We start from the raw sequence: 24687 nt of genomic DNA, 5'->3' as shown, positions 1-24687 counted from the left end.
TGCAAATAATTATAATTGCCATGAAAAAAAAGAATACTGAGAGTTTCTGAATTCACGAGGGTTTGGGTAGGGAGAAAAGTTAAATGTTTAAATTTGTTCACAAAGGGATATTTTACCATATTTCCGTAATTCACAGATATCTTAAGAGAAAATTTCCTTAAATTTGGAAGAGCAAACATTAGAGAACTAGCAGTGTTTCAAACCAGGCTTATCAGTAACTTAACATACCAAATAAAAAAGCCTAATTAGTCGAAAAGACTTCACTTAGAAATTGAATCTGGGAAAGCTTGTTTTAAAAAACCTCAGGGGCGCCTGGGTGGCTCAGTCGGTTAAGCGACTGCCTTCGGCTCAGGTCATGATCCTGGAGTCCCGGGATCGAGTCCCGCATCGGGCTCCCTGCTCAGCGGGGAGTCTGCTTCTCCCTCTGACCTTTCCCCCTCTCATGTGCTTTCTCTCATTCTCTCTCTCAAATAAATAAATAAAATCTTAAAATAAAATAAAATAAAAAAGTAAATAAAAATAAATTAAAAAACCTCAGAAAGTTCTAAAGCACAGGCCTAAATAGGAGCATTATCATGACACTTAATATTTAATTACCTACTTAACCAAGGTGGCAACAAGAGATGCTACACAAGGTTATATAGTTAGCAAAACTCAGCTCCTTTAATATTTAAGAAGCTTTTTGGTTTTGTTTTGTTTTCCCAAGGAATCTGGAGTCTTTAGGTCAAGCACAAAAAGCGCAGCCAACGCGTCTTCCGGGCCGTGGGGCGGGCATGAGCCCGTGGGAGGGGCGGCAGGGCCGGCGCTGCGCCGCGGGAACCCCCGCGCCTCACAAGCAAGCTGCAGGTTTGGGAGCACGCAAAGGGAGAGGCGGCGGCCGACAGGGCACAGCCACGCCCACGCCACCTGCCCGCGGAAGCCGGGCGGCGCCGGCGCGCGTGGAGCGCCGCAAGGGCTTCCGAAACAGTAGGACGGCTGGGTGGCCCAGGAGCGGACTCCTCGGAGCGCCGGGCGGAGCTGTGAGTCGTGAAAAGGCGCTGGTGAGCTTCCGGTTCTTCGCTGTCGGCCACGGACCTCTTTGGGGTTCCGCGCAGAGGCTTCCCGACTTTCCCGGAAGAGCTCCCGTTTGCCGCTGCGCTTCTGGGAGCCGCGCTGGCTTTCTTCTCTCTGGAATCAAGGCTGGTTTCTTCGGCTTGCCCGTCTTCATTTTTGAGGGCCCTGGAGATTCTTCACTGACACCCGGCTTTGAGACGCTCTGCCGCCTTGGGTTTCTTTGCTTTCTTCCCCAGCTTCGCCCTCGGCCTCCTCCACCCTCCTCTTCGGCGATTCCCACGTCCTCCTCGGTGCCGTTGAGCACGATGACGTCGTCCTCTTGGAAGGCAGCCCCACATGTGCGACAAACTTCGGCTCTGATCTCTTTCAAGGTTCGTTCAGAGAACGCACAACCACAGCACCGCAGGAAGCAAAACCTGTGCCGGCCTTGCATCCCCAAGCCCGCAACGGGGCAGGTGAAACGTGCCCGCTGGAGGCCATCGTGTTTGTCACCTTTTGTGTTTCCTTTGTCCCCTTCCCAGGCAGCATTATCAGAAAGCCTTAGTTCTGTCACATTCTTACTGCTTTTAATGTGAGATGCTGCCTTCCCAAGAGCCTTTTTGGAAGACTTGTCCAATAGAAACTCGATGAGGGCATCTTTGTTGTAAAGTCTGCCAAGCACAGGCAACTATTGGTCGCCCTAATATTTCTTGACTTAGAGTACAATAGTTCCATTGGGCCTCTAATTCATCATCTTTGTCAACCTTCTCAACCTTCTTCGGCCCCCTCACCAGTTCGTGTCTCTTGGGGATTATTCCTCCCTCGCAACCCTTTGCTAGCCAGTAGTCAGAGTCCAATATTTGAGAAGTTTTAGTTCTCTTAAGTAATCAAAGACCTGATAAAGGGAAAACATAGAAACTTTGGTTTTCTGCATAGAAAAAGAAAAAAAAAACTTTGTTTATACTTTCTTATCAAGAACTGACCAACAATCCCAGAAAACTGTCTTTTTAACAGAGAGAAAAGCAGAATTCATTTCCATCTTAGTTTTGAGCACACGTAAAATTCTTTCCCAAAGTTTTCCCTTCACAAACCTTCTACAACTTTCTTTTTCATTCAGATTTTGTCCTAAGCCTTTTCTTTCTAAATAACCAGTCTCATTTTAGGACAAAATTAATTTCTTTTACCTCAACAAAAACATATTCTCATTTCTTCTTTTTTAAAAGATTTTATTTATTTATTTGAGAGAGAGGGAGATAGCACGAGCAGGATGAGGAAGAAGCAGACTCCCCGCTGAGCAGGGAGCCCGACTTTGGGCTCGATCCCAGGACTCCGGGATCATGACCTGAGCCAAAGGCAGATGCTTAACCGACTGAGCCACCCAGGCACCCCTATTCTCATTTCTTATACCTTTCTTATACATCTCTTTCTTTCCTACATACAGAGTTGCTTTCCTTATTTCCATCAGTCTTAATTACATTTAGCAGAATTTTAACTCTTAGAAACCTTAGTCTCCAGTGAAAATTAAGTAGTAACCAACTGTGAACTGTCTGTTACACCAGGATTCTGTAGGAGGCAAATTTTTGAGTACATTTCATAATTTCTAAAAACATATGTTTTATACCACAATCTTTCAGTTAACTGTGTTTATTAGCAGACCCAAATATCTTTAGTTTCTCCACATTAAGAAGCCAGAAACAGATAAGCCTATGTTTAGCAATTAATATTTCAGTATTTTATGTTATTTGGAAAAGAATTAGATATCGAATGAGTTCAACCCAATTTATCATTTAACTTAGCAAAAGTTTCAGGTTACCAAAGACTTTGAAAGCTACATGCCTTTTTATTTATTCAACCTACTTGTTCTTAACAGTTACCTATGAAAACTTTATGAGACAGACAAAAGCAACCATCCTTTTAAGTCTTTTTTTTTTTGACAAATTGCAACAGACACAACATGATTTTAAGTAATAAATTCAGGTAGAATAAAAGCTGATTATCTGTATCATATTCCATGTAGATAACTCCAAAAACATGTTTATTTTAATTAAACCAACAACAATGAATTAGCTTTAATACCGAACATGTTACATCTGTGTCTGCTAAAAGACCATTAATTTGTTGCCCACTGTCACTTTTTACCTGGGGCACCTGTGGGGGAAATCTGAGGCAAGCAGTTTAAGTCCAGAGAGCCCCTGGATCCCTTCATGTTGATTTGGGAGGTGCTTTATCTTGAACCTCATAAGGAGGGGACCCAACAATTTGGGGCGCTTTTCGCTCCTTGATAATGCGGGTAGGAGGAGCAGAAGCCAATGGCACCCCAGGCACCGAGGATGGTAGAGGAGCTAGCTATGTGAGCGGTGCCCATGGAGGTGCAGAAACAGGAGGAGCAGGAGGTGAAGGCAGAGGTGCAAGGGTGTCACCAGAAAGGCTGGAGGCAGATTCAAAGCTTAGAGTAACACCCCCCCCCACCCACCCACCCCCGTCTGTCTCTGGGTCTCTCTCTCCTGCAAAACAGGTTTTTTCTCTGGTTGCTTTTCAGCTCTCTGCACCATTTATTTAAAATATGTCCTTATGGGCGCCTGGGTGGCTCAGTTGCTTAAATGGTTGCCTTGGGCTCAGATCAGGATACCAGGGTCCTGGGATCCAGCTCCCTGCTCAGTGGGGAGTCTGCTTCTCCCTCTCTCTCTGCCCCTCCCCCTGCTTGTGTGAGAGCATGCACACGCACTCTCTCTCTCTCTCAAATAAATAAACTCTTTAAAAAAAAATAAAATAAATAAAATATGCTCTCGTGGGCCTTCTTGGGGAACAGAAGGAGTATTCCCCATCTTCCTGGGCAAAAGTTCAGAAAGAACACAGAAGAAACAAGACTATGACTAAATGAAGCCTAGAGTACCTCCGTCAGCATTTGTTCTTCCCTAAAAGTTGGCTTCACCAATTGAACTGAATGCTTCCTAGTTTCTGGTTTCTCCCCAAAGTTGGAGTTTCACCAACTGAACCAAACAGCTTCCTAAGAGAGCCAAACCAAGACCCTTTATTTAGAGGCAACTGAATGGGAGGAAGGAATCCAAGGGAGCCATTTAGTGACCATCTTTCATCTCTAAATGGTACATTGGCCAAACTGTGTTACAGTAAAAGATAATCTTTTTCACAGTCATAGTTCCTGGCTATACTCCTTTCACTTACTCAAAATTTGGCCCAGTGGGCTATTTGGTGGGATAGAGATGGAATTTCCCATTATACACAAAGTTGACATAACACAACACAACACAACCCACCAACACACACAAAATCAGATCTATTCCAAATTCCTAATAAATTGACTGTTATTCAAGTCCCTTTTAGTTTCTCCCGAAAGCCATGCCTTTCTAAAAGGAAAAAGCATGGACAATGAAACAGAAGCACTCTGTGCTTCGCAAATGAGAAACTTGCATCAGCATGCACTTCGATGGATTTACTGGTCCAGAAGTTTGTAAGCTTCCCCAAATGCTCCTTCCCTTTCCACTCAAAACAAAAAATGAACTTGGCTACTAGACTGTTAGGGAATCAGCAGGGAGTTTCCCTGAGACAAAAATAGTCTCCTCAGCTGCAGGGACAGATCCCTCAGATTTCCTCCTGGAGACCAGCTAGCCCCAAGCAGCTAACTTCCTGCAGTCCTCCAAGTTACTAGCCCAGGAAACTACCAAGGAAGCCATGGCACATTGCCAAGGCCAAACTGCTCTGCCTTGTGATTCCCCAGGGGATCTGGATGCCACAGGAGCATTGGCTCCTGGGTGGCTCACCAAAATTTGCCACCAAACACCAGGGTTGGCTGCCCCTGGCTTGAAAAGCCAATACCCAAGAGGCACTTGGCTGGCTCAGTCGGTAGAGTGTAGAGCATCCGACCTTTAATCTTGGGGTTGTGAATTCAAGCCCCAATCGGGTGTGGAGCCTAGTAAAAAAAAAAAAAACCAATACTCAAGAGAGGAGCTTTGATTGGAAAGGAATATGAGCTTTATGCAGGAGGCCCGCCACCTGGGGAGAAGACTCCTGTCCAAAGGCCAACTCCAAGGTTTCTGCCTGGCCCAGGGATTTTTAAAGGAGTTTAGAGCAGGTAATCAGTAAAGGGAGGGCAGTGGTCCGTAACCTTTCTTGGTTAGGTGCAGACTCGATGCTGCTGGCTGCCGACAATATCGCAGTGCTCAGAGTTTGCACAAGGGGGTCTGGTTCCAGTGGCCGGGATTGTGCAAGAGGGTCTGGTTTCTCTTTACTGGCGTGCAGAGGTGCTCTTTTCTTTCTAAAAAAGGATGCACGGTGTGTAGATATACAAAGAAAGGTTAATCCCGCGGGCTGAGGGTGCTTGCTAAAGCTCCGAGTACTAGGTTGCCCAGGAGGGCCCAGGTGCCTTCAAGAGCATCAGTAGGTTCTTCTCCTTCCGTTCACTTCCTGATGCCTGGTGGGACCCGAGTATCTCCATCTCGTTTCTTCTCCTTCCGTTCACTTCCCGATGCCTGGTGGGACCCGAGTATCTCCATCTCTCCTATGGTTCATTTAAGCACAATTACGTATTCTTTTGTAATTGGCTCCATTTGCAGTGTTAGCCCTTGAACGAGGTAGGGGCTAGAAGCGCCAACCTCCACAGAGATGAAAATGCACACATAACTTTTGACTCCGTTCAGCCTATTGTCGACTGGGAAGCTTTGCTGATAACATGAACAGTTGATTAACACATATTTTCTATGTTATATGTACTATATGCTGGATTCTTACAATTAAGTGAGATGGAGAAAAGAAAATGTTATTAAGAAAATCATAAGAGGGCGCCTGGGTGGCTCAGTCGTTAAGCGTCTGCCTTCGGCTCAGGCCATGATCCCAGGGTCCTGGGATCGAGCCCCGCATCGGGCTCCCTGCTCGGCGGGAGGCCTGCTTCTCCCTCTCCCGCTCCCCCTGCTTGTGTTCCTGCTCTCGATGTCTCTATCTCTGTCAAATAAATAAATAAAATCTTAAAAAAAAAAAGAAAAAAAAAAAAGAAAATCATAAGAGAAAATACATTACAGTACTATATCTATCGAAAAAAACTGCATCTAAGTGGACCTGTGCAGTTCAAACCTGTGTTGTTTAAGCATCAACTCTATTTTATATAATCAGTAAGGATGTGAACTCCTTAAGGATAAAAAATGTTGTATACATGTTTTGTATTCAGGACAGCATCTAAATAAGTATAATAATTTTCTGTCCATAGCAAAAAAGAAAATCCTGTTTTATCCCTTGTTTACAGTAAAACATGGGGAAACTTTTAATTAAACGAATACTTTTCAAAAAATCTTTTCTGGTCCCCAAATTACATGCATCCGGTGGTCCACTCTATGTGAGCCAATTGCTTGTTAGCTTGTTTTTTCAAATGTTATTTTTAAGATCATAGAATATAATATTCATATAAGGAAGTGCATAAACACATGTGGAGATTAACAGATGATTATACATCAAGAAACGTAGTGCTGCAGCGCCAGAACCTCCCTTCCATAGTCCAGCCAAACAGGCTCTTCCTACTCACCGTGTACTCGTAAGTTATGGAACATGTATCTTATGCACAGCCTTGTAAGACACATCCACGTTGCTGCGTCCCCCCTCTAGGTGAAGTCAGTCAATTCTCTTGGCTGTGACATATCCCTCAATTGGTTTATCCCTTCTGCTGTTTACGGACATTTGGCTCATTTCCAGCTCGGGGCCATGAAGAACAATGCTATATGAACATTCTTGCACTTGTCTTCTGGCTAGGATACAAACCTCGGCAGGGAATTGCTGGGTCATAAACTGCATGCATCTTCAACTATGCTAGGCGACTCCCATAGAGTTTCCGTTACTCCACAGTTCTGCCAATTTTTTTTATATGGTCAGACTTTAAAATTTTTGTCCGTCAGGCGTGAATTCGAATGTTTTCTTAGGAAAGCAGAACCTTTCTTAGGCAAAAAAAAAAATCTGTCAGTCTCCTTGCAATAGGGGGCGCTAGCCAACAACAGGAGCAACGACAGGCGCGAGATAGAGCGCCGGAAGGAGCGTCTCCAGAAGCCGGAAGTGGCGGGACTTCCGGCCGGGCGCCATCTCGCCGTGAGACAGCAGCAGCCGCAGCCGAAGCCGCAGCAGTGCGATGTCGTCGACCGTCGTGGGGTGCTGGGTACCCGGCCGAGACCTGGCGATGGAGCCTCACAGCACCGCGGGCCCTTTGCGGCTGCGCTTCTCGCCCTACGCTTTCAACGGAGGGTAACGAGCAGAGAGCCTCGGCTGTCGTTCGTCCCTGCTGAAGTCTGTTGGGGGTCGCGGCGGAGCCCGCGCTGGCCCTCCAGCCGCAGGCCTCCCTTTCCGTGGGTTGCGGGGGCAGCTTCGGTCTTAAGCGCTTCACCGCACAGGCCCGTCACTTGCGCGTGGGCTGCTCTTTGTTGCAGTGAGACAGTAGATGGACATTGAGACCTGGGCTCCGGTGTGGAGGAGCTTTAGGGGAGACCTAACCTTTCCGTACGGTCTGAGTAGGTTTCTCTTGCCAGAAGGCGCGGGCACAGGGTTAGCATCTGGTGTTAAAAAGTTAGGATTGATTGGTTAGTGTCGTTAGGTGCTTGATCACGTTTGTGTCTGCAGCTAGAACGTCTGATCAACGTAATCATTTTCTGTTAGTTTAAATAGAAGGCAGCGTTAGTTGGCCAGATTTAGTTTCGTACATCAGTGCTTGTTTTCAAGGTTTAGCTTAAGTTCAGGGAGAAAGTAGGCAGAAGAGAGACCTTTTAATATGTGTGTTCTTGCATGTTACACTCAAGTTGTCTTTTTTTTTTTTAAACTAGCAGTTTTATCTTTAACACTTTCCTTCATAGTGCACTGAAAGAGGTGGTTATGTAAGAAGACCGTGCATTTAGGACTTCGGACCAATGGAGAGGTCAGAGCCTCTTGAAGCAGTGGTTGTAGCTTACCACCCAAACTTTGTACATTAAAACATACACACCCAGGTCAAACAAACAGATGGCTCTTTGAGATAACCAGGTTAAGTAATCATGTCCTATGGATTGGAAACTTTAATGCAGACTTTTTAAGTATGTTGGAAAGAGAGGGGAAGGCTCCGATTTTAGCCTTGTTTCTGCCACTGAAGTTCAGGTACCTTTCAACTTCTTGAACCCAGATTTCATTATCTTCCCTAGCTAGTCAGCAGTAGAGAAGCGTTCTGTACATTGTAAACAGTTAGCTTTTTCAATTCTCAGGATAACTGAGTGTTAGGTGGTATTTGCTCCATTTTTACAAAGGAGCCAGGGCTCTTAGAAGGTACATTGCTCGAGTCATAGAGCAGATGTGGGGTTGAGCCAAGACTTGAATCTGTCGTTTCTTTGCACTGATTTTATGTATGCATTTACCATTGCACTTCTAAACACTTTCTGTGACGAGGTGGGTTGTTAGACCCAATTCATGAGGCAGTTATAAAGTATAAGACTTTTCAGGGTGTTGGGTATTCAGTACTCATTACTCTTTAACCCTTTGTAATCCAGTTTAAGCCATTACTGCCTTAACCGTTAGTGAGTTATGATTTTGTGATTATTAAGTTACCTTTCTTCAGTCTTTTCTTCGTTTTCTTCAGTTCTTGTTGCTGCTGGCTCTTGGGCAGCCTTTGCTTCTACAAAGCAAGGCTTAATTCCGTATCTTCTACTCTGTCTCTTTAAATGTAGCTAAACCCCATTATAAACATTCTCACATCTCATTCATGGGAGGATAATTCCCAGATGTGTTTGTTCAGTTTTACCTCTCATGAGTTCCTCCTTCTGGGCTTCTTAAATGAAACATTTCTGCCGTCACCATAACTCAAGATACGAAAACAAAAATCAAGCTAATTATTCCTCAATCATCTTTTCTTCTTTGCATTCATAATTAATGCCATCATCCTGCTTAACCAGGTTTAAAATCTTGGACATCACAATTGGCTCTTCCCACTTCTGTCACATTTTGGTAGTTACAAAAACTTCTACAGTTTGTGTGTTTGTGTTTTTTTTCAATCCCCGTTTCTTGCAGTTCACACTGCCGCTGTGCTACTACATTAATCTTACTGGAACAGTGCTTTGATCCCATTTCACATACTGTGTTATTGTCAGAGTAGCCTTCTTAAAACTCCACTCCACTTTGCATATGGAACTGTTCTCATTCTAAAATCTTTAGTTAGGGGTTTTCGGAGTCAGACCCCTGTCCATCACATTAGCCTTATGTTCCTCCATTAGCTTACACGGAAAGGAACACCTTAATAAGTTGTTTGAATGTATTATTTGGGTTATTACCTGTTTCCTTTTATTCATTGTCCATATTAACTGGAGTGCCATCCTTTTGCACTGCAGAGCTTTAGTGCACGTCCCACCTCAGTAAAAATAATGGATAAAGTTTTCTGAATGCTTGTGTTCTGTGAGGCATTGTGCTAGGTGCTTTTGTGATCTATGTCATTCAGCTCTATCGGTCATCCTGTAACACAGGAACTGTTACTACCAATAACGTGAATTTGGATAATTTGCGGTCACAGAGCTGGGAAGTGGCAAGGACAGGTCTCCAGTAACTCCAGAGCCCAGGTTCTCAGTGATCACACTCTGCTGTCTTGAACCTGTGCCACGACGATCAAGCTAATACTGGAGGACCAGATATGTTTCAGGCACAAGTAAAAGGGCTTTACAATTATTAGCTCATTTAATTCTTGTAAAATTCTAATAAAGTAGTTACTGTTAGGATCTCCGATCTATACATAAGGACATTGAGATCTTGGGAAGTTAAACAGCTTACCTACAGTCTCATATCTAGTAAGTGAGAGACTCAAATTTAGAACTGGACGAACTTCTTTGGGAATTCATGCTTTAAGCCTTTTCACTACACTGTTAGCATAAATCATACAACAACAAAAGAAAAAGTTGGTTTTTATTCATTCATTTCCAACAGCTGTTTGGGTGTTTACTGAGTGGTAGATAAGGACTTGGATATAAAGAAATGAAAAACATTAAACCCTTCTTTGAGCTCAGAGAGCTTTGGTTGTGGTACCCCTGTCTATACCTGATCCCCATGGGCAGGGTATGGTCCAGTTTTGTGATCTCAGTACCTTGCACAATGTCAGTATTTAATTTTTTGGTGATGTTATGATAATTCCGTGGTTTTTCTGTTACCTTCTGCTAAGTGACCTTTGCTCTGACTTAGGCTTGTGTTTTTTAGGGAGTACTTAAATTTTTTCCCCCAGCTGACTTGTGGCCAGGGATCCTTTCCCTTTGATCTTTCATCTTTCATCTGAGTCCTGCTCTTGCTTAAATCTAGTGGGTTTTATTCCAATATATGCTATAGATAACTCTCCCCTAGAGAGAGGTGCTATTGACCATTTTTGTGTCTCCTTTTTTTTATTCTTTTTCCTCAGTACTGTATTGGCAATCGCTGGAGAAGATTTTTCGATTGTTGCTTCTGACACTCGATTGAGTGAAGGGTATTCAGTTCACACCCGGGATAGCCCCAAGTGTTACAAATTGTAAGTAAATATTTCTAGGGATACATTTCCCAGTATCTTGTGATGACTTACTGCTGTAAGAGATTTCACTTCTAAACAGTTTATTTCATGAGTTTTTAGATTGAGTATTTGAGCTTAGTTTGCCTTTTTGTTAGAAAACTGTTTTCTGAATTAGTATTTCCTAATAATTCAATATGTTGTCTTGATGATATTTGCTGTACTGGCAGGAAATATTTTTACCTTAACATTTTATCATGAAAATTTTCAAATATATAACAAAGGTAAAAGAATTTTGTAGTGAACACCTATATGCTATCACGTGGCTCTTGTTAGCATTTACTATAATTATGTTACCACATAGCTTTGCATTCTTTTATCTGTTAATCCATTGCATTTTTTTTTTTTAAAGATTTTTTATTTATTTATTTGACAGAGAGAATGAGAGAGAGAGCACATGAGAGGGGGGAGGGTCAGAGGGAGAAGCAGACTCCCTGCCGAGCAGGGAGCCCGATGTGGGACTTGATCCAGGGACTCCAGGATCATGACCTGAGCCGAAGGCAGTCGCTTAACCAACTGAGCCACCCAGGCGCCCCATTGCATTTTTTTTAATCTCCCACTTTTTTTTTTTTTTTTACCCAAAACATTTAGCCATCACCTAAGCAGCTATATCTGTGAGCCACAGTCTTAATGGGCTAGCTGTATTTTTTCTAAAACATGAAAATGAAATATGCACTGATAAGTGATGGTTTGTAGTTAACATTTTTGGAAAGAGTTGCAAATGGTGGTTAATTCCTAAATTAGTCCACAAGAGCCTATTAAACCTGAATTGTAATAGGAGTGGATTGATGGGGTTCAAGTCCCTTGGACAGGGCCCTGTGTTATGAGTAGGTAAAGAAGAGGGCTCTGTCTTCTTTCCTGGTCCTGGGCTAGCCCACACCCTACCCTAGAGTACAGTTGATGTTTGTCATCTTCCCAGTTCTCTTCATATGCTCTTTTTTCTCCTTCTAAGATTTTATTTATTTGAGAGAGCGCGTGCACATGTGCGCATGAGAGAGAGCATACACAAAAGGGGCAGAGGGAGAAGCAGGCTCCCCACTGAGCAGGGAACCAGATTCAGGACTCCATCCCAGGACCCCGGGATCATGACCTGAGCTGGAGGCAGACGCTTAACCGACTGAGCCACCCAGACGCCCCTCTTTACGTACTCTTCTTCCATCTTTCGATACCCCCTTCTCTCTGCTTCACAGTGCATGGATGCTACCTTTTTTCTTCTTAGGAGAAGAAAAATTATTGCATGGGTTTCATAATTTGGAAGTAGTAAATGTCACAGATAAAATTTAAGAACATAACTTTACAAATACTATTCTTACGCAAGGTTCTGCTCATCTTTGTAATGTTCTACTTTAGTGTGTGTGTTTCTGAAGGGAGTACCTGTTCTTTTTTCTTATTATGAAACATTATAGGCATATAGATAGCAAATTAATAACTTCCTCTGTCCTTATCATCCATCTTCGGCACTAAACCATACATAGAGTTGAAGCTGCCTATATACACCTAATCCCAAACCCTTTGGGGCTGACTTAGAGCCAAACTTGCCTCCTCCCCACCTGTTTGAGACTCTACATTTAGTCTTTGTTCTTTGCATGCAAACTCCTCTTCCTTATATGTACACCTGAATATTTGGGAAGAGCATCTTAAAGCTCCCTATTGGTATTATTCACCCATCTTGGTACTAAAGGCACTGCAGCCTTATGGGAGATCGGAGCTCTTTAACTCAGTGCAGTGAGATTGGTTGTAGGGATAGGTCAGGAAATGCTGGTGATGCTCCCAGGGCTGTCAGTGGTCCCCCTAGTTGGACAGGTATGGTTTGTGTGAATCATAAATTTCTGAAAGGAAGAGTTTATCATGTGACTTCTGCTATGTTTCTTGATGAGATTGGTGTAGGTTTCCTTATAGATTGGTATTAAAGTTTAGAAATCTTTGAGACCTAATTCAGTTTGTTTGGCTATACCAAAATTTAATCAGTTCTGCAATGGTGGGCATTTAAGTGCTTTTTGTTTGTTTTGTTTTAGGGAGCCATTAACATAATACATACACTTTCACAAGTAAGCCTATAGTATATTTTTGCAAACTTAAGTGAGTATATTTACAGGGTGAATTTCTAGCAGTGGAATTATGGAGTAAAAGTGATGTTACTGGATACTGCCAAATGACCCTTCTAAAAAGTTAAATGGATGTATACTCTTGCCCAGTTATTTATTAAGAATATCCATTTTCCACAACCTCACCAGCATTAGGCATTATTAACCAGTCTAATATATTGAAATGTAGATTTGGATTTGTGAACAACATGAAGGCTCTTCATGTTTATGGTGACTTGTGTCTCTTTTTATGGACTCATATAACTGTATCAGTCTTTCCATTGTGGGTTTTTTTTTTTTTTTAAACTGAGGTATAAGTGACATATAACAGTGGTTTCAGGTGTGCAACATAATGATTCCGTATTTGTGTGTATTGCAAAGTGATCACCACAACAAGTCCAGTTAACATCTGTCACCATACGTAATTACAAAATTTTTTCTTTGTGGAGGACTTTTTTTTAAAATTTTTTATTGTTATGTTGATTACCATACATTATATCATTAGTTTTTGATGTAGTGTTCCATGATTCATTGTTTGTGCATAACACCCAGTGCTCCATGCAGAACGTGCCCTCTTTAATACCCATCACCAGGCTAACCCATCCTCCCACCCCCCTGTGGAAGACTTCTAAGATCTGTTCCTAGCAACTTTTAAACATTTGATACAGTATTATTAATTGTAGTTATCATGTTATACATTACATCCCATGATACACTGTGTTAATGCTTTTGGTATTTATAAGAGCCCTTTTATGTACTTTTTTTTTTTATTATTTTTTTTTATTCTTATGTTAATCCCCATACATTACAACATTAGTTTTAGATGAAGTGTTCCATGATTCATTGTTTGTGCACAACACCCAGTGCTCCATGCAGAATGTGCCCTCCTCAATACCCACCACCAGGCTAACCCATCCTCCCACCCCCCTCCCCTCTAGAACCCTGTTTGTTTTTCAGAGTCCATCGTTATAAGAGCCCTTTTAGACTAAGGAAGTTAAAATTAGACTTTGGTTATATCTACTACAGTTTTGTGGGTTTTTTTATCATTTTTCTCTATATAAGTTTTAATCTGGGGGGTGCCTGGGTGGCTCAGTGGGTTTAGTGTCCAACTTTTGGTTTTCGTTCAGGTCATGATCTCGGAGTCATTAGATCAAGCCCTACATCAGGCTCCATGCTCAGTAGGAAGCCTACCAGAGATTCTCTCTCCCTTTCTTTCTGCCCCTCCCTCTGCTCGCTCGCTCGCTCGCTCTCTCAAATAAGTAAATCTTTAAAAAGAAAGGTTTTAAATTGGTACATAGTCAAATTTATGAAACTTTTCTATGTGGGCATTGGGTTGTATCATATTTAAATAGGTGGCTCTTAACCCAAGATTGTCTCAACTGTGTTTTCTTTAGGCCATTCATTCTTTCATTTTTCTGTAAGTCTTTGATCTTGCCTATAATTCATTTAGTATTGGGAATAAAGTGATGCCCCCCCCCGCCCCTGCCAACAAAGGGCTAACTGGTCCCATTACCATTGGGTAAATAATGGGAATAGGAGTTTTAAATTTAAAATTGCCCAAGGCATGTTTTACTTTATTGTCTAACCAGCTCAGTTTCCCGAAATGTGCTTTTTACAGAACAGACCAAACAGTCATTGGATGCAGCGGTTTTCATGGAGACTGTCTGACCCTGACAAAGATTATTGAAGCAAGACTAAAGGTAGATGCTTTTGTTACATGTCTGTGCTATGGAAAGTTAATAACAATTCATAGATTGTTTGAAGCATATAGCAGAACTGTTGTACAGAATAGCTGGAGAAGCTCTAGGTTAGCTGATGAAACTACAGCCCATTCTAGAAATGAAATGATACTGTTAATACAGCTATATGAAAGTAGCATAATGTGAAACTGCAGGATATTCCCTTTGTTAAAATCTCCATACAATATAAAGGTTCTCTACCCTTTTCAAGGTAGCATGCAAAGGGTTTCTTCTGAAGATAATCTTCCTTCAAAAACAAAAATTCTGTGGAGGTGGCAAACTTTTAGACAGGTGCTTGGTTTGGAATACCACCAGCTGACATGCTTTCCCTCTTTACAGCATTGCATTCTTAGTCAACAGGACACGTGGGCAGCAACCAGAATAGATAAGGCAGGAGTTTGGATGAGAGGCACAACCGAAGCTGTCATCACCTAACACCTTGGTAGGCTTTGGTTGACTGCCAGCTGAGGAAGTTTTGACCCGTGATGGGTGGGCTTGGAACAGCAGGAAAGGGTGGTATGAGGAGGAAGTGAGAGGAAGAGCCGTTCTCACCTGTTCTGCAGTTTTTAAAGGGGCTGACAGTGTCACTGCCTGCATGTCTTTTGTGCTAGATGGGTAGGCATGAGGAATAAAGGAATACCAACTTTTAATGAAAGCAGAGGCACATCTGGATTTTTATTGTGGCCTGTGTATATTAAGCATAATGTAACTTCCAGTAATTTCAAGGAGGTAGGCTAGGAGTAATGTAGACTGTATTGAAATGGAATTTTAGGGGCCCCTGGGTGGTGCAGTTGGTTAAGTGTCTGACTCAGCTCGGGTCATGATCTCAGGGTCGTGAGATCACACTCAGCAGGGAGTCTGCTTAAGTTTCTCTCTCCCCGACCCTTCCCCTCCCCACCCCCAACCCCTCCACCCCGCATGTGTGTGCATGCTCTCTTTTTCTCTAAAAAAAATAAATAAAATGGATTTTATCTGTAATAATAACTAGTAAATACATACTCTTAGCTGGCAAAAATACAAGGCTGGAGTAGGATTTAATTTTATACGGTATGTGTCACATTTTTATATAGTTGGTAAAGACACCTAAAATGTGAAGAAGTTAGCAGAGGTGGTCACATTCTGTCTTTGCCTGTTTGTGAATAACACTTGAGATTATATGCACTTATTAATGATGTTGTAGGTACTGGAATATTTAATAAATTTAACTGACATCTGTTTCTGAATAATTTTGAAATTGCTTGTTAGAATGTAAAAATGATTTCATTCAATAGTTATCACTTGTTAATAGTTATTTAAAATCTTTACATTGAAAGCTTCATTGACATACATTTATTGACATATTTATACGATTCCTGGTACATATTTTGTAAATGAAAGTTACAGTATAAAAGTACACGACCAACAGAATAGTACTGTGTTAATAAAATATAGCAAGAAACAGTGAATTCAACATAATTACACAATCCTTGAAATTTTTCTTTCATACATTATCACATAAATGGTGTGGTTATTAAAGTGTTGATGCTTGGTTTTGAAATGAAATGAAGATTTTTTTCCTAATCTTTTTTTTTGGTATTTTGACTAATCATTTTAGCCTGTATTCTTAAGTAAATCTTTAGAGATGCTTGCTCTGTGGCTGATAAATTGGTGAACTTAAATTTATTTTATGTTTGTAATTTTTGTAGAATTTCTCTGTTGGATAATTTAGGATTCCCTAAGGCTGCAGTAAATCTAGGATTCAAAAATCATAATAAGGTTTGCTTTGGATACTTCTGTTCTCCACTATAGATGCTTTAAGGAGCAAGACCACTTCCCAGAATAAGGGTCCTGTCCTCAAACCTTCTGTTCTCACAGGTATCTACTGTGCAAAGAGAAGGGCTTGTATCTGGGTCTGATCAAGAGTCAGCACACTTTACCTGTAAAGGGCCAGAGAGTAATTACTTTCAGCTTTATGGGCCATTTACTCTGCTGTTGTAATATATAAGCAGATGTAGATATATGTAATGAATGAATAAGACTATGTTCTAATAAAGCTTTTTTTGCAGAAACAGTTGATGGGCTGGTTTTGGTCCATGAGCTCTAGTGTGCTGACCCTGGTCTAGAGGCGGAGGTAAAGGAGAGCTGGACTTAAATCATCCTCCCAGGTCACCACACTTATGCCTGATGTGTGTGCATTTGCTCTTGAATGAGCAGTTCTTGAGATAAAGGTAGCATGGAAAATAGAGAGCTGAGGGCAAATTTAACATTCTTTCCCTTAAAAATTTTTTATAGCCCCCCAAATGGTATGGTAGTATTATTTGTGTGATCACGAAAGAAGTAGGCATCCTTTCACCAAGATAGCTGCTCACCCTTTAACTTTACTGTTCCTTATTCTAGTCTGTAATATATTCTGCCTCTCAATGCCTGTTACTTTCATTAATACTTGCAGATGTATAAGCATTCTAATAACAAAACCATGACTACCGGGGCGATTGCTGCAATGCTGTCTACAATCCTCTATTCAAGACGCTTCTTTCCCTACTACGTTTACAACATCATCGGGGGACTGGATGAAGAAGGTAGAATTCTTTCTTTCTGGAAAATGAAGGAGGGGTGGCATATTTTAGATATGTGTGTTTCCATCTACAGTTGAAAAGAACCATAAACACTGTCTTGCCCAACAGTCTTATATTTGTTAATTAAAACAATAAGAAACTGAAGCTAAAAGGGAAGTAAAGAGATGATCCAAAGGCACGCTGCAAGTTGTATACTAAAGCTCTAATAATGACTGATGGGCAGGCTGTTATTTTACTATTTTCTGAAGATCTTGCATGAGTTCAGTAGTAGATAAATAGCATTTCAATCTTATGGAAAGAAAGCTGACTTGGAGAAGCTTAGCCTAATTATCATTCTACATAACAAACGTATTTGACTTAAGTTTTTAAAAAGCGATGCCTTAAAAGAAAGGTATGCATTTCCAACAGTGTATTCAGGACATTCTGAAGCACCTCTTTGAATTCCTGTCAGAGTCAAACCAGGAGGGCCTAAGAAAATCAGTCTTGTTACTTGACATGCCCATCCTATTTTTGATCCAAGCTCTGTTAATGGAGCAGGGACACTGATGGTTTTCACTGGGTCTCATTTGGATTGATTTTCAGTTGCTTCCAAAAACCAGATACTCTGTCTCAGGACAGATCTGTGCCACCATTTACAGTAGCCCATTGAAAAAAGAAGTTATAGAAATGTCTGGCTGATAACAATATATTGAAATATATCAACTGAGAGGGAAAATTTCTGGATAGTAAGGAGTTGGGCTCCTCTCATCTCCTCTCTCCACTTTTTACTGCTGTCCCTTCTGTTCCATAGGCTTTTCCTTTGTTCTTTCTCTCTGTCTTAATGGGCCTCTGGGAGCATTCCAGTCATTTTATCTACAGTGATTTAGATGTAGACAAATTAGGTTGACACAGTGTATTTTGAGGCTTTCAACCTTACTTGAAAACTAAGAGAAAATTTTGTAAAGCATGGAAATAGTCAAAAGAAATTAATTACCCTTGATAAGGTAAGATTACCTTGCCTAACCCAGCATGCTGGTCACGTTTTTTTCACTTAAATTATGTCTGACTTGAATGTCAGATAAATAAAGTCAGGTTTAGCAACATTAATAATAGCTACAATTGAATTTTAGGAGGCCAGACAATGTCCTTTGAGTTTTACTGAGAGACAGAGACACCAATTTAGGAATGCTCACATCTGCTAAAGGGCAAACCTCAGGTTTGGGTTTGGATCTGTTTTGAGTTCAAAGCCCTGTTCTTTGATATTCTGGTGGTATTCTCAGGCATTTCCAACTGTCTTTTTAAATCTTCTCTGGTCTGCTTTGATTATCCTTTATGTTTATTTTTATTTCTTAGAGGAATTTATAAATTCCTATAATAAAGCAGTCCTTTTTGTCTGTTCCCCAAGATACTCCAGCTTTTACCTGTGCTTTCCTCTTTCTTGGTTTATTTCCTTGCTTTGGTGGTGTACATCTCTCAAGATATTTCTGGAAAAGAAATCAGGAGGCCTTTTTTTGAGACTTTTCAGATCTTATGCTTCTGTTTTCATTCCTGCTCTTTACACAGCCTATACATAAGCCTGGTGTCCCCAAATCCAGAGTCTCCACTGATGTCTCAAGAGACCTTGTTTCCTCTTTTCCTCCCTTGTGGAAATGGAGACCTGGAGAGCAGTGCTCCTTATTGAGATCTTCAGGGTAGTTGGGTCAATAGCTGTCCTTCAGGACACTGGGATCATTGGTTATCCTTAGAACAGTGGGTCCAACAGCTGCCTTTCAGGGTAGCCGGTTAAGTAGCTGTCTGCTTTGACCTCTGTGCCTTTAACTCTCTACTTACAGTCATGCTTTAAAAAATCCCCCCCCGCCCCCCGTTAATAATGGCTTTAGTTTTTCTGTAACAAAAACAGTAGTACTGTAGAAGTTTCAAATAGTACAAGAAGATACAAAAATGAAAGTAGTAATCACCCCAACCTTCTACTTCGAGATAATTACTATTAAACTTCTGGTGAACATGCTTACAAGTATCTTGGTGGTCATACGTGCTTGTGCGCTATGTAAGTAGAATGTATAGTGTATGCATCTTTACATGGGATGTATTGTCACGGAGGTAGTTTCATGCCAGTGAGTAAAGATGCATAACGATTCAGTGACTGACTTGCATAGGATGTAGTTACACCATAGTTTGCCTAGCAGTCCTCTGAAGGTCATTTAGGTTGTTTGTAGTTTCCTTAATAGAAACAATATGATGAACATTCTTGTACATACAATTTTGTATACTTCTTCAACCATGTGTACCTCCCTGGTAAACATTCCCAGAAGTTGAGTTGCTGTGTCAGAGAATATATAATTTTGGCATATTGATTCCATCGCTGGCTTGCCCTTCAGAAAGGGCCTCCTAGCTGGGGTATGAGTACCTGGGCTTTTTTGCATCCTTTACCACTATCAGAATTAACACATTTTAAAGATCTTTACCCAGTTAATATTTTGTGGTTTTAATTTACGTATAGTTTTTGTATACTCCAGTTGGGCATTTTTTTGTGTTTATTGACCTTTTCAGTTTTTTGGAGACTGACCTATGTGCTGACCTTTGCTCATTTCCTTATCTGCACATTAGTCTTTTTTAAAAATTTATAAGAATGCCATCTAACTGTGTTAACTCTGTAATGTATGCAGTGGATGCCTCCCAGGAATGTTTTTTGTTTCTTACATTTTGGGGGGTGTCTAGCTATGGCAGAATTTTCTGAATTGCATAGGGTCCAGGCTAATGGTCTTTTCTTTATGACATTGAGTGTCCTACTTTGTTAGAAAGGACTCTCCCATCCAGGGTTTACCTGTATTTCTTTCTAGGACTTGTTTTGACTTTATTTTTTACATTGAAGCCATTGTGCTTTTTTAAAATTAAGAATTCTTGGGGCACCTGGGTGGCTCAGTTGTTGGGCGTCTGCCTTCGGCTCGGGTCATGGTCCCGGGGTCCTGGGATTGAGCCCCACATCGGGCTCCCTGCTCGGCGGGAGGCCTGCTTCTCCCTCTCCCACTCCCCCTGCTTGTGTTCCCTCTCTTGCTATGTCTCTGTCAGGTAAATAAATAAAATCTTAAAAAAAAAAAAAAGTTATTTTGGTGAGGAAAAGCACTCTATGTCTACAGTCAAGATTCATGCCATTCTGCTCTGATGTTACAAATGTCTCTTTTCCCTTTGCTAAGTGAGGGGAAGGTCTTTGAAGCTCTGGTCTTCAATTTATTCCACTCTTCTTTTCCTCAAATGTATTGTGTGTGGTTTTTCTAAGATTGGTTCTGCCTTTGGTTAAAACTTGGGCCTCGTTTTACTTGTGGCCTGTTGGCATCCTGAGAGATCACTTGTTCTTTTCACTTTGTACTGCCTGTCCCTTTTCTGTGTGTTGAGGTTAGTGAACTGCGCACTGGGATCTCGATCTTGTCCCATAGTTGCTTCCAACAAAAACACTTCCCTGGATTCTCCTGGGCAGCCTCAGCACCTTAGATGCTGCCTTCTCAGCAGAGAATTGTTAAGTAATTCTGCAATAGAAGAAGCACACACAGCTAAGGGTAGCAGAGGTCCATGGATAGGAAGACAACTGTCCTCATCTCACATCTCCCAGGTTAACTACTGAGGTGTTTGAGTTATGATATAATATGTTTTCAAGATGAGTTATATCACTTTTAAGACCTGTGTCATAAATGACCCATGATTTCTCACACCCAAAACACACTTGTTTTTTAAAAAATTACAGTGGCATGTGTGCTTTGTAACAGATTCAGTACCAAAGCCTACAAAGCAATTCCCTTTTCTTGCCTCCAGTCCCGCAGAGATAACTGTGTTTGCAGTTTATCTTGCCATACTTTTTTGTGTGCTTATACAAATATGTATGTTTTTTCTTATGCTTTTGAACAGTATAGAACTGTGTCATACATATTACAGAGCTCTTCATTTTATATTGTCTTGTGGTTGTGGGACTGGGGGCAGTCCCATCTTCCTCTTCCCTTCCAGTTTGTGCTGGTGAAAATAAGCCTTATAGGTAGATCTAATCTACAAGTGAGATTATTACTGGGTTATAGGGTTTGTACCTTTACATTTTGATAGATTATACTGCTAGATTGTTCTTGAAAAAGGCATAGCAATGTATGCACCCTTCAGGAGAGCCTGAGAGGCCCATTTATCCTTCTCCTCATGGTGCTCTGTAACTGTTCAGAATGGGTACATTCAGGGGCACCTAGGTGGCTCAGTTGGTTAAGCATCTGCCTTCAGCCCAGGTCATGATCCCAGAGTCCTGGGATCGAGTCCCACATCAGGTTCCCTGCTCAGCGGGGTGCCTGCTTCTCCCTCTGCCCCTCCCTCCTGCTCATGTGCATGTGCTCTCTTCTCTCTCTCAAATAAATAATATATTTAAAAAAAAAGAAAAAGAATGGGTACATTCAGATTCTGGTTTGGTGGGTTTTTTTGTTGTTATTTTTTGTTTTTGCAATAGTGATTCTTAACTCTGGTAGTACAAAGCAAGTGATTACATTTTAGGCAGAACTAACCTTTTGCATGTGGCATTTGTGTTTTTCTGGAATTTTACCTTTATTAAATCAGTTGGTTTTTTTATGGTGTTGATGCTAAAGAGCGTGCTTACTGTTAAGTTTAAAAACACACAGTAAATCTTCCTTGTGACTGTTCACATTCAGCAGTAGGAGAATTTTAAACTCAAGTCTATGCTAGAACTACACTAGTTCATTTTTTAGGAATGTTGTGAGGAGCTTGGTGCAGAACTCAGAGCAGAACCTGTGACTGCTAACCAGTGTGCCTGTGAGGCCACTGGGTGGTGGTCGATGATGTCAGCCTGATGAGAGCATGAAGCTCCAGGTGGCAAAAGCATGTAAGGAGACAGGAGTGGGCAGGTGTGCCTCTGATCAAATTCTGAGAGGAGGTGAGCAGACTGCTGGGTAGAACAGTGAAATTTGGCTGAAATTTTAGCTCATAGTCTCTTCTGTGTCACACTTCAACTTGATTTATTTTTACTGTGATTTGGGATTGTGGTCAGGATGCATCCTTATGGAGATTGTTTTATTCTTTCAGGGAAGGGAGCTGTGTATAGCTTTGACCCGGTAGGGTCCTACCAGAGAGACTCTTTCAAGGCCGGAGGCTCAGCAAGTGCCATGCTCCAGCCCCTGCTTGACAACCAGGTAATGAGACTGCATCCACGCTGGCTGTGACATTGGCATAAAGTGCTTTCCTCTGAGTTCTCCTATTCACCCGCTGAGGAGAGTGGAGAAATCCAGGCTTTCTTGTATGTCCCTGCTGATTTTCCCTACCCCAATCTTCTGGTCTGTCTGTGTTCTGCTGGCTGTCTTGTGGCCTCTCACCTGCTCCCATGGCTCTAGCATCTTCCTGTGTCCTCGCGATGTCCAGGCCTCTCGTGTCTACAATGGTTGGTCCATGTTTTCAGTTCTCTTGCCATCTTTACCTGAATTCTCCCCATTTTCACCATTTTTCTGTCATCTAATTTTGTATTCTAACTTCCCAGTACATTTTTAATTTACCCCCTTTTCTGTTACTATTGCCTGCATTCAGGCCTTGTATTTCCCAACATCCTTTCTGCCTCCAAGCTTCCTTCCTTGTGTTTCTGAAATGTATTATATATGTGTAGTCAACTTGTGTGTATTGCTTATCTGCCTCCTCTCCCGTCACTCTCCTTCACACCCAAACCTCCAGTGTGGTGTGCCTGTCCTGTCACCAGGCCTGGGGTCATAGCACACCCTTGGTCTGCAGCGTTACTCCCCTCTGACTCTGGCTCATCCTTCACACTCCTATACTCAAGTGTGTCTTCTGCCAAAGCCTTTCTCTTCAGGTAGACTTAGTTATGCCCGCTAGGGGCTCTCCTGGCTCTTTTTTCTTCTTAATGGTAGCACATTGTGTAATGGTACTCTGCTTTCGTATGTTCTCCTCTCTAGATGATGCATGCTTCTCAGGATCGGGAGCTTTGTCTCAGTGCATGTTTGTCTGGTTTTAGGAATGTGTAATTCATCCAGGTCTGGAAGCTTTTCAGTTAGGAGACATTTCAAATTTGTGTGAGCTATTCATTACGAATCCTCAGACATGTGAAGGCCTTGGGGAGGCTGGAACCACCTTTGTACTGTCACATGATGCCTCATCCAAGTTTCCTGTCCCGCCAGGTTGGTTTTAAGAACATGCAGAACGTGGAGCATGTCCCACTGTCTTTGGACAGAGCCATGCGGCTTGTGAAAGATGTCTTCGTTTCTGCGGCTGAGAGGGATGTATACACTGGGGATGCACTCAGAATCTGCATTGTGACCAAGGAGGGCATCAGGGAGGAGACTGTTCCCCTGAGGAAGGATTGATTTGTGTGCTGTTATCATTAATCACTTCAGAATTGGTTAATTTTGTATCTTGGAACTATTTGACTAATGTGTTTTATTAAAAAATAAAGGCTGAAGTAATCATTTGTTACAACTTGTGTTCTCTAAGCAGGACAGATCTAGAAAGTAGAATTTCTTTTTCCTTTCATTTTCTTGTCTTTTTTCTTTTTCTTTTTTTTTAAGATTTTATTTATTTATTTGAAAGAGAGAGAGAGCATGAGCAGGGGGAGAGGGAGAAGCAGACTCCCCACTGAGCAGGGAGCCCGATGTGGGACCCTGGGATCATGACCTGAGCCGAAGGCAGACGCTTAACTGACCGATCCACCCAGGCGCCCCTTTTCCTTATATTTATGAGCAAGAAATTTATCTGGAAAAGATGACTGTTTCGGTCAGCTTCTCGTTGCATGATTGCCAGCCCATCTTAGGAGGAGTGTTTTTGGAATTTATTAAGTCCACCCAGATTATATTGAAGGGTGGAGTATTACCACTTTTAACTTTAAAACCATTTCAGTTTTATTAACGAATGTGAATGGACTGTCTTAAAATTTCTCATCCTTGGAGTTGCTAAGCAGTCTGAAATCGTTGTTTGGGAGAAAAATGTTCACATCAACCAGAATAGAAGAAAATTACAAAAGGAAATAGCCCTTTAGATCGGCTTTAGCCAGACATCAGCAGGAAGAATTTTTATAAACACTTGAAGAATATTAAATCCGAGGGCGCCTGGGTGGCCCAGTTGGTTAAGTGTCTGATTCTTGATCTCAGCTCAGGTCTTGATCTCAGCTCGGGTCTCGATCTCAGGGTCGTGAGATCGAGCCCTGTGTTGGGCTCCATGTGGGGTGGAGCTTACTTAAAAAATACTCAAGACAGGGGCGCCTGGGTGGCTCAGTCGTTAAACGTCTGCCTTCGGCTCAGGTCATGATCTCAGGCTCCTGGGATCGAGCCCCACTTCGGGCTCCCTGCTTGGCGGGAGGCCTGCTTCTCCCTCTCCCACTCCCCCTGCTTGTGTTCCCTCTCTTGCTGTGTCTCTGTCAAATAAATAAATAAAATCTTTGAAAAAAAAAAAAAATACTCAAGACGTAAATTTTGATAGAGCTAAAGTAGTTTCTGTTTTATGACTATTAAATACATTTTATCTCCACTCCATAAAATGGTGGAGCAATTTCCTTGATGTCGAACAAGTCAGATGATACAGTGTGACCTAGAGGGTGTGATTGGTTTTGTGGCATATTAATAACAGTGGGGTTTTCCTGTTGGCTTACTGTTAATTTAATTAAAATTACCAAAACCCTAAGAGAGATGTATTTTATTTTATTTATTTATTTATTTTTATTTTTTTTAAAAGATTTTATTTAATTGACAGAGACACAGCGAGAGAGGGAACACAAGCAGGGTGAGTGGAAGAGG

At 41.7% G+C, this 24687-nt stretch overlaps 1 protein-coding gene and 1 pseudogene across 1 annotated transcript; one reads left to right on the top strand and one right to left on the bottom strand.

Moving 5' to 3' along the window:
* Positions 1–458: 458 nt before the first annotated feature.
* Positions 459–7110, bottom strand: LOC123836556 (replication termination factor 2-like; annotated as a pseudogene).
* On the top strand, positions 7079–23365 carry PSMB1 (proteasome 20S subunit beta 1). Its single transcript, XM_045865928.1, has 6 exons — positions 7079–7269; positions 10418–10525; positions 14264–14345; positions 16813–16942; positions 21983–22089; positions 23080–23365. Exons 1-6 carry the CDS (start codon positions 7157–7159, stop codon positions 23263–23265), a joined length of 726 nt encoding a protein of 241 aa, XP_045721884.1. The 5' UTR covers positions 7079–7156; the 3' UTR covers positions 23266–23365.
* Positions 23366–24687: the final 1322 nt, after the last annotated feature.

Source organism: Mirounga angustirostris, unplaced genomic scaffold (assembly GCF_029215605.1).
Source record: "Mirounga angustirostris isolate CCGP_5_RB_7025 unplaced genomic scaffold, mMirAng1.0.hap1 SCAF_8, whole genome shotgun sequence".
Taxonomy (NCBI): domain Eukaryota; kingdom Metazoa; phylum Chordata; class Mammalia; order Carnivora; family Phocidae; genus Mirounga; species Mirounga angustirostris.
Note: the sequence above shows the minus strand (reverse complement) of the source record. Positions and strands in the feature narration are given on the sequence as shown.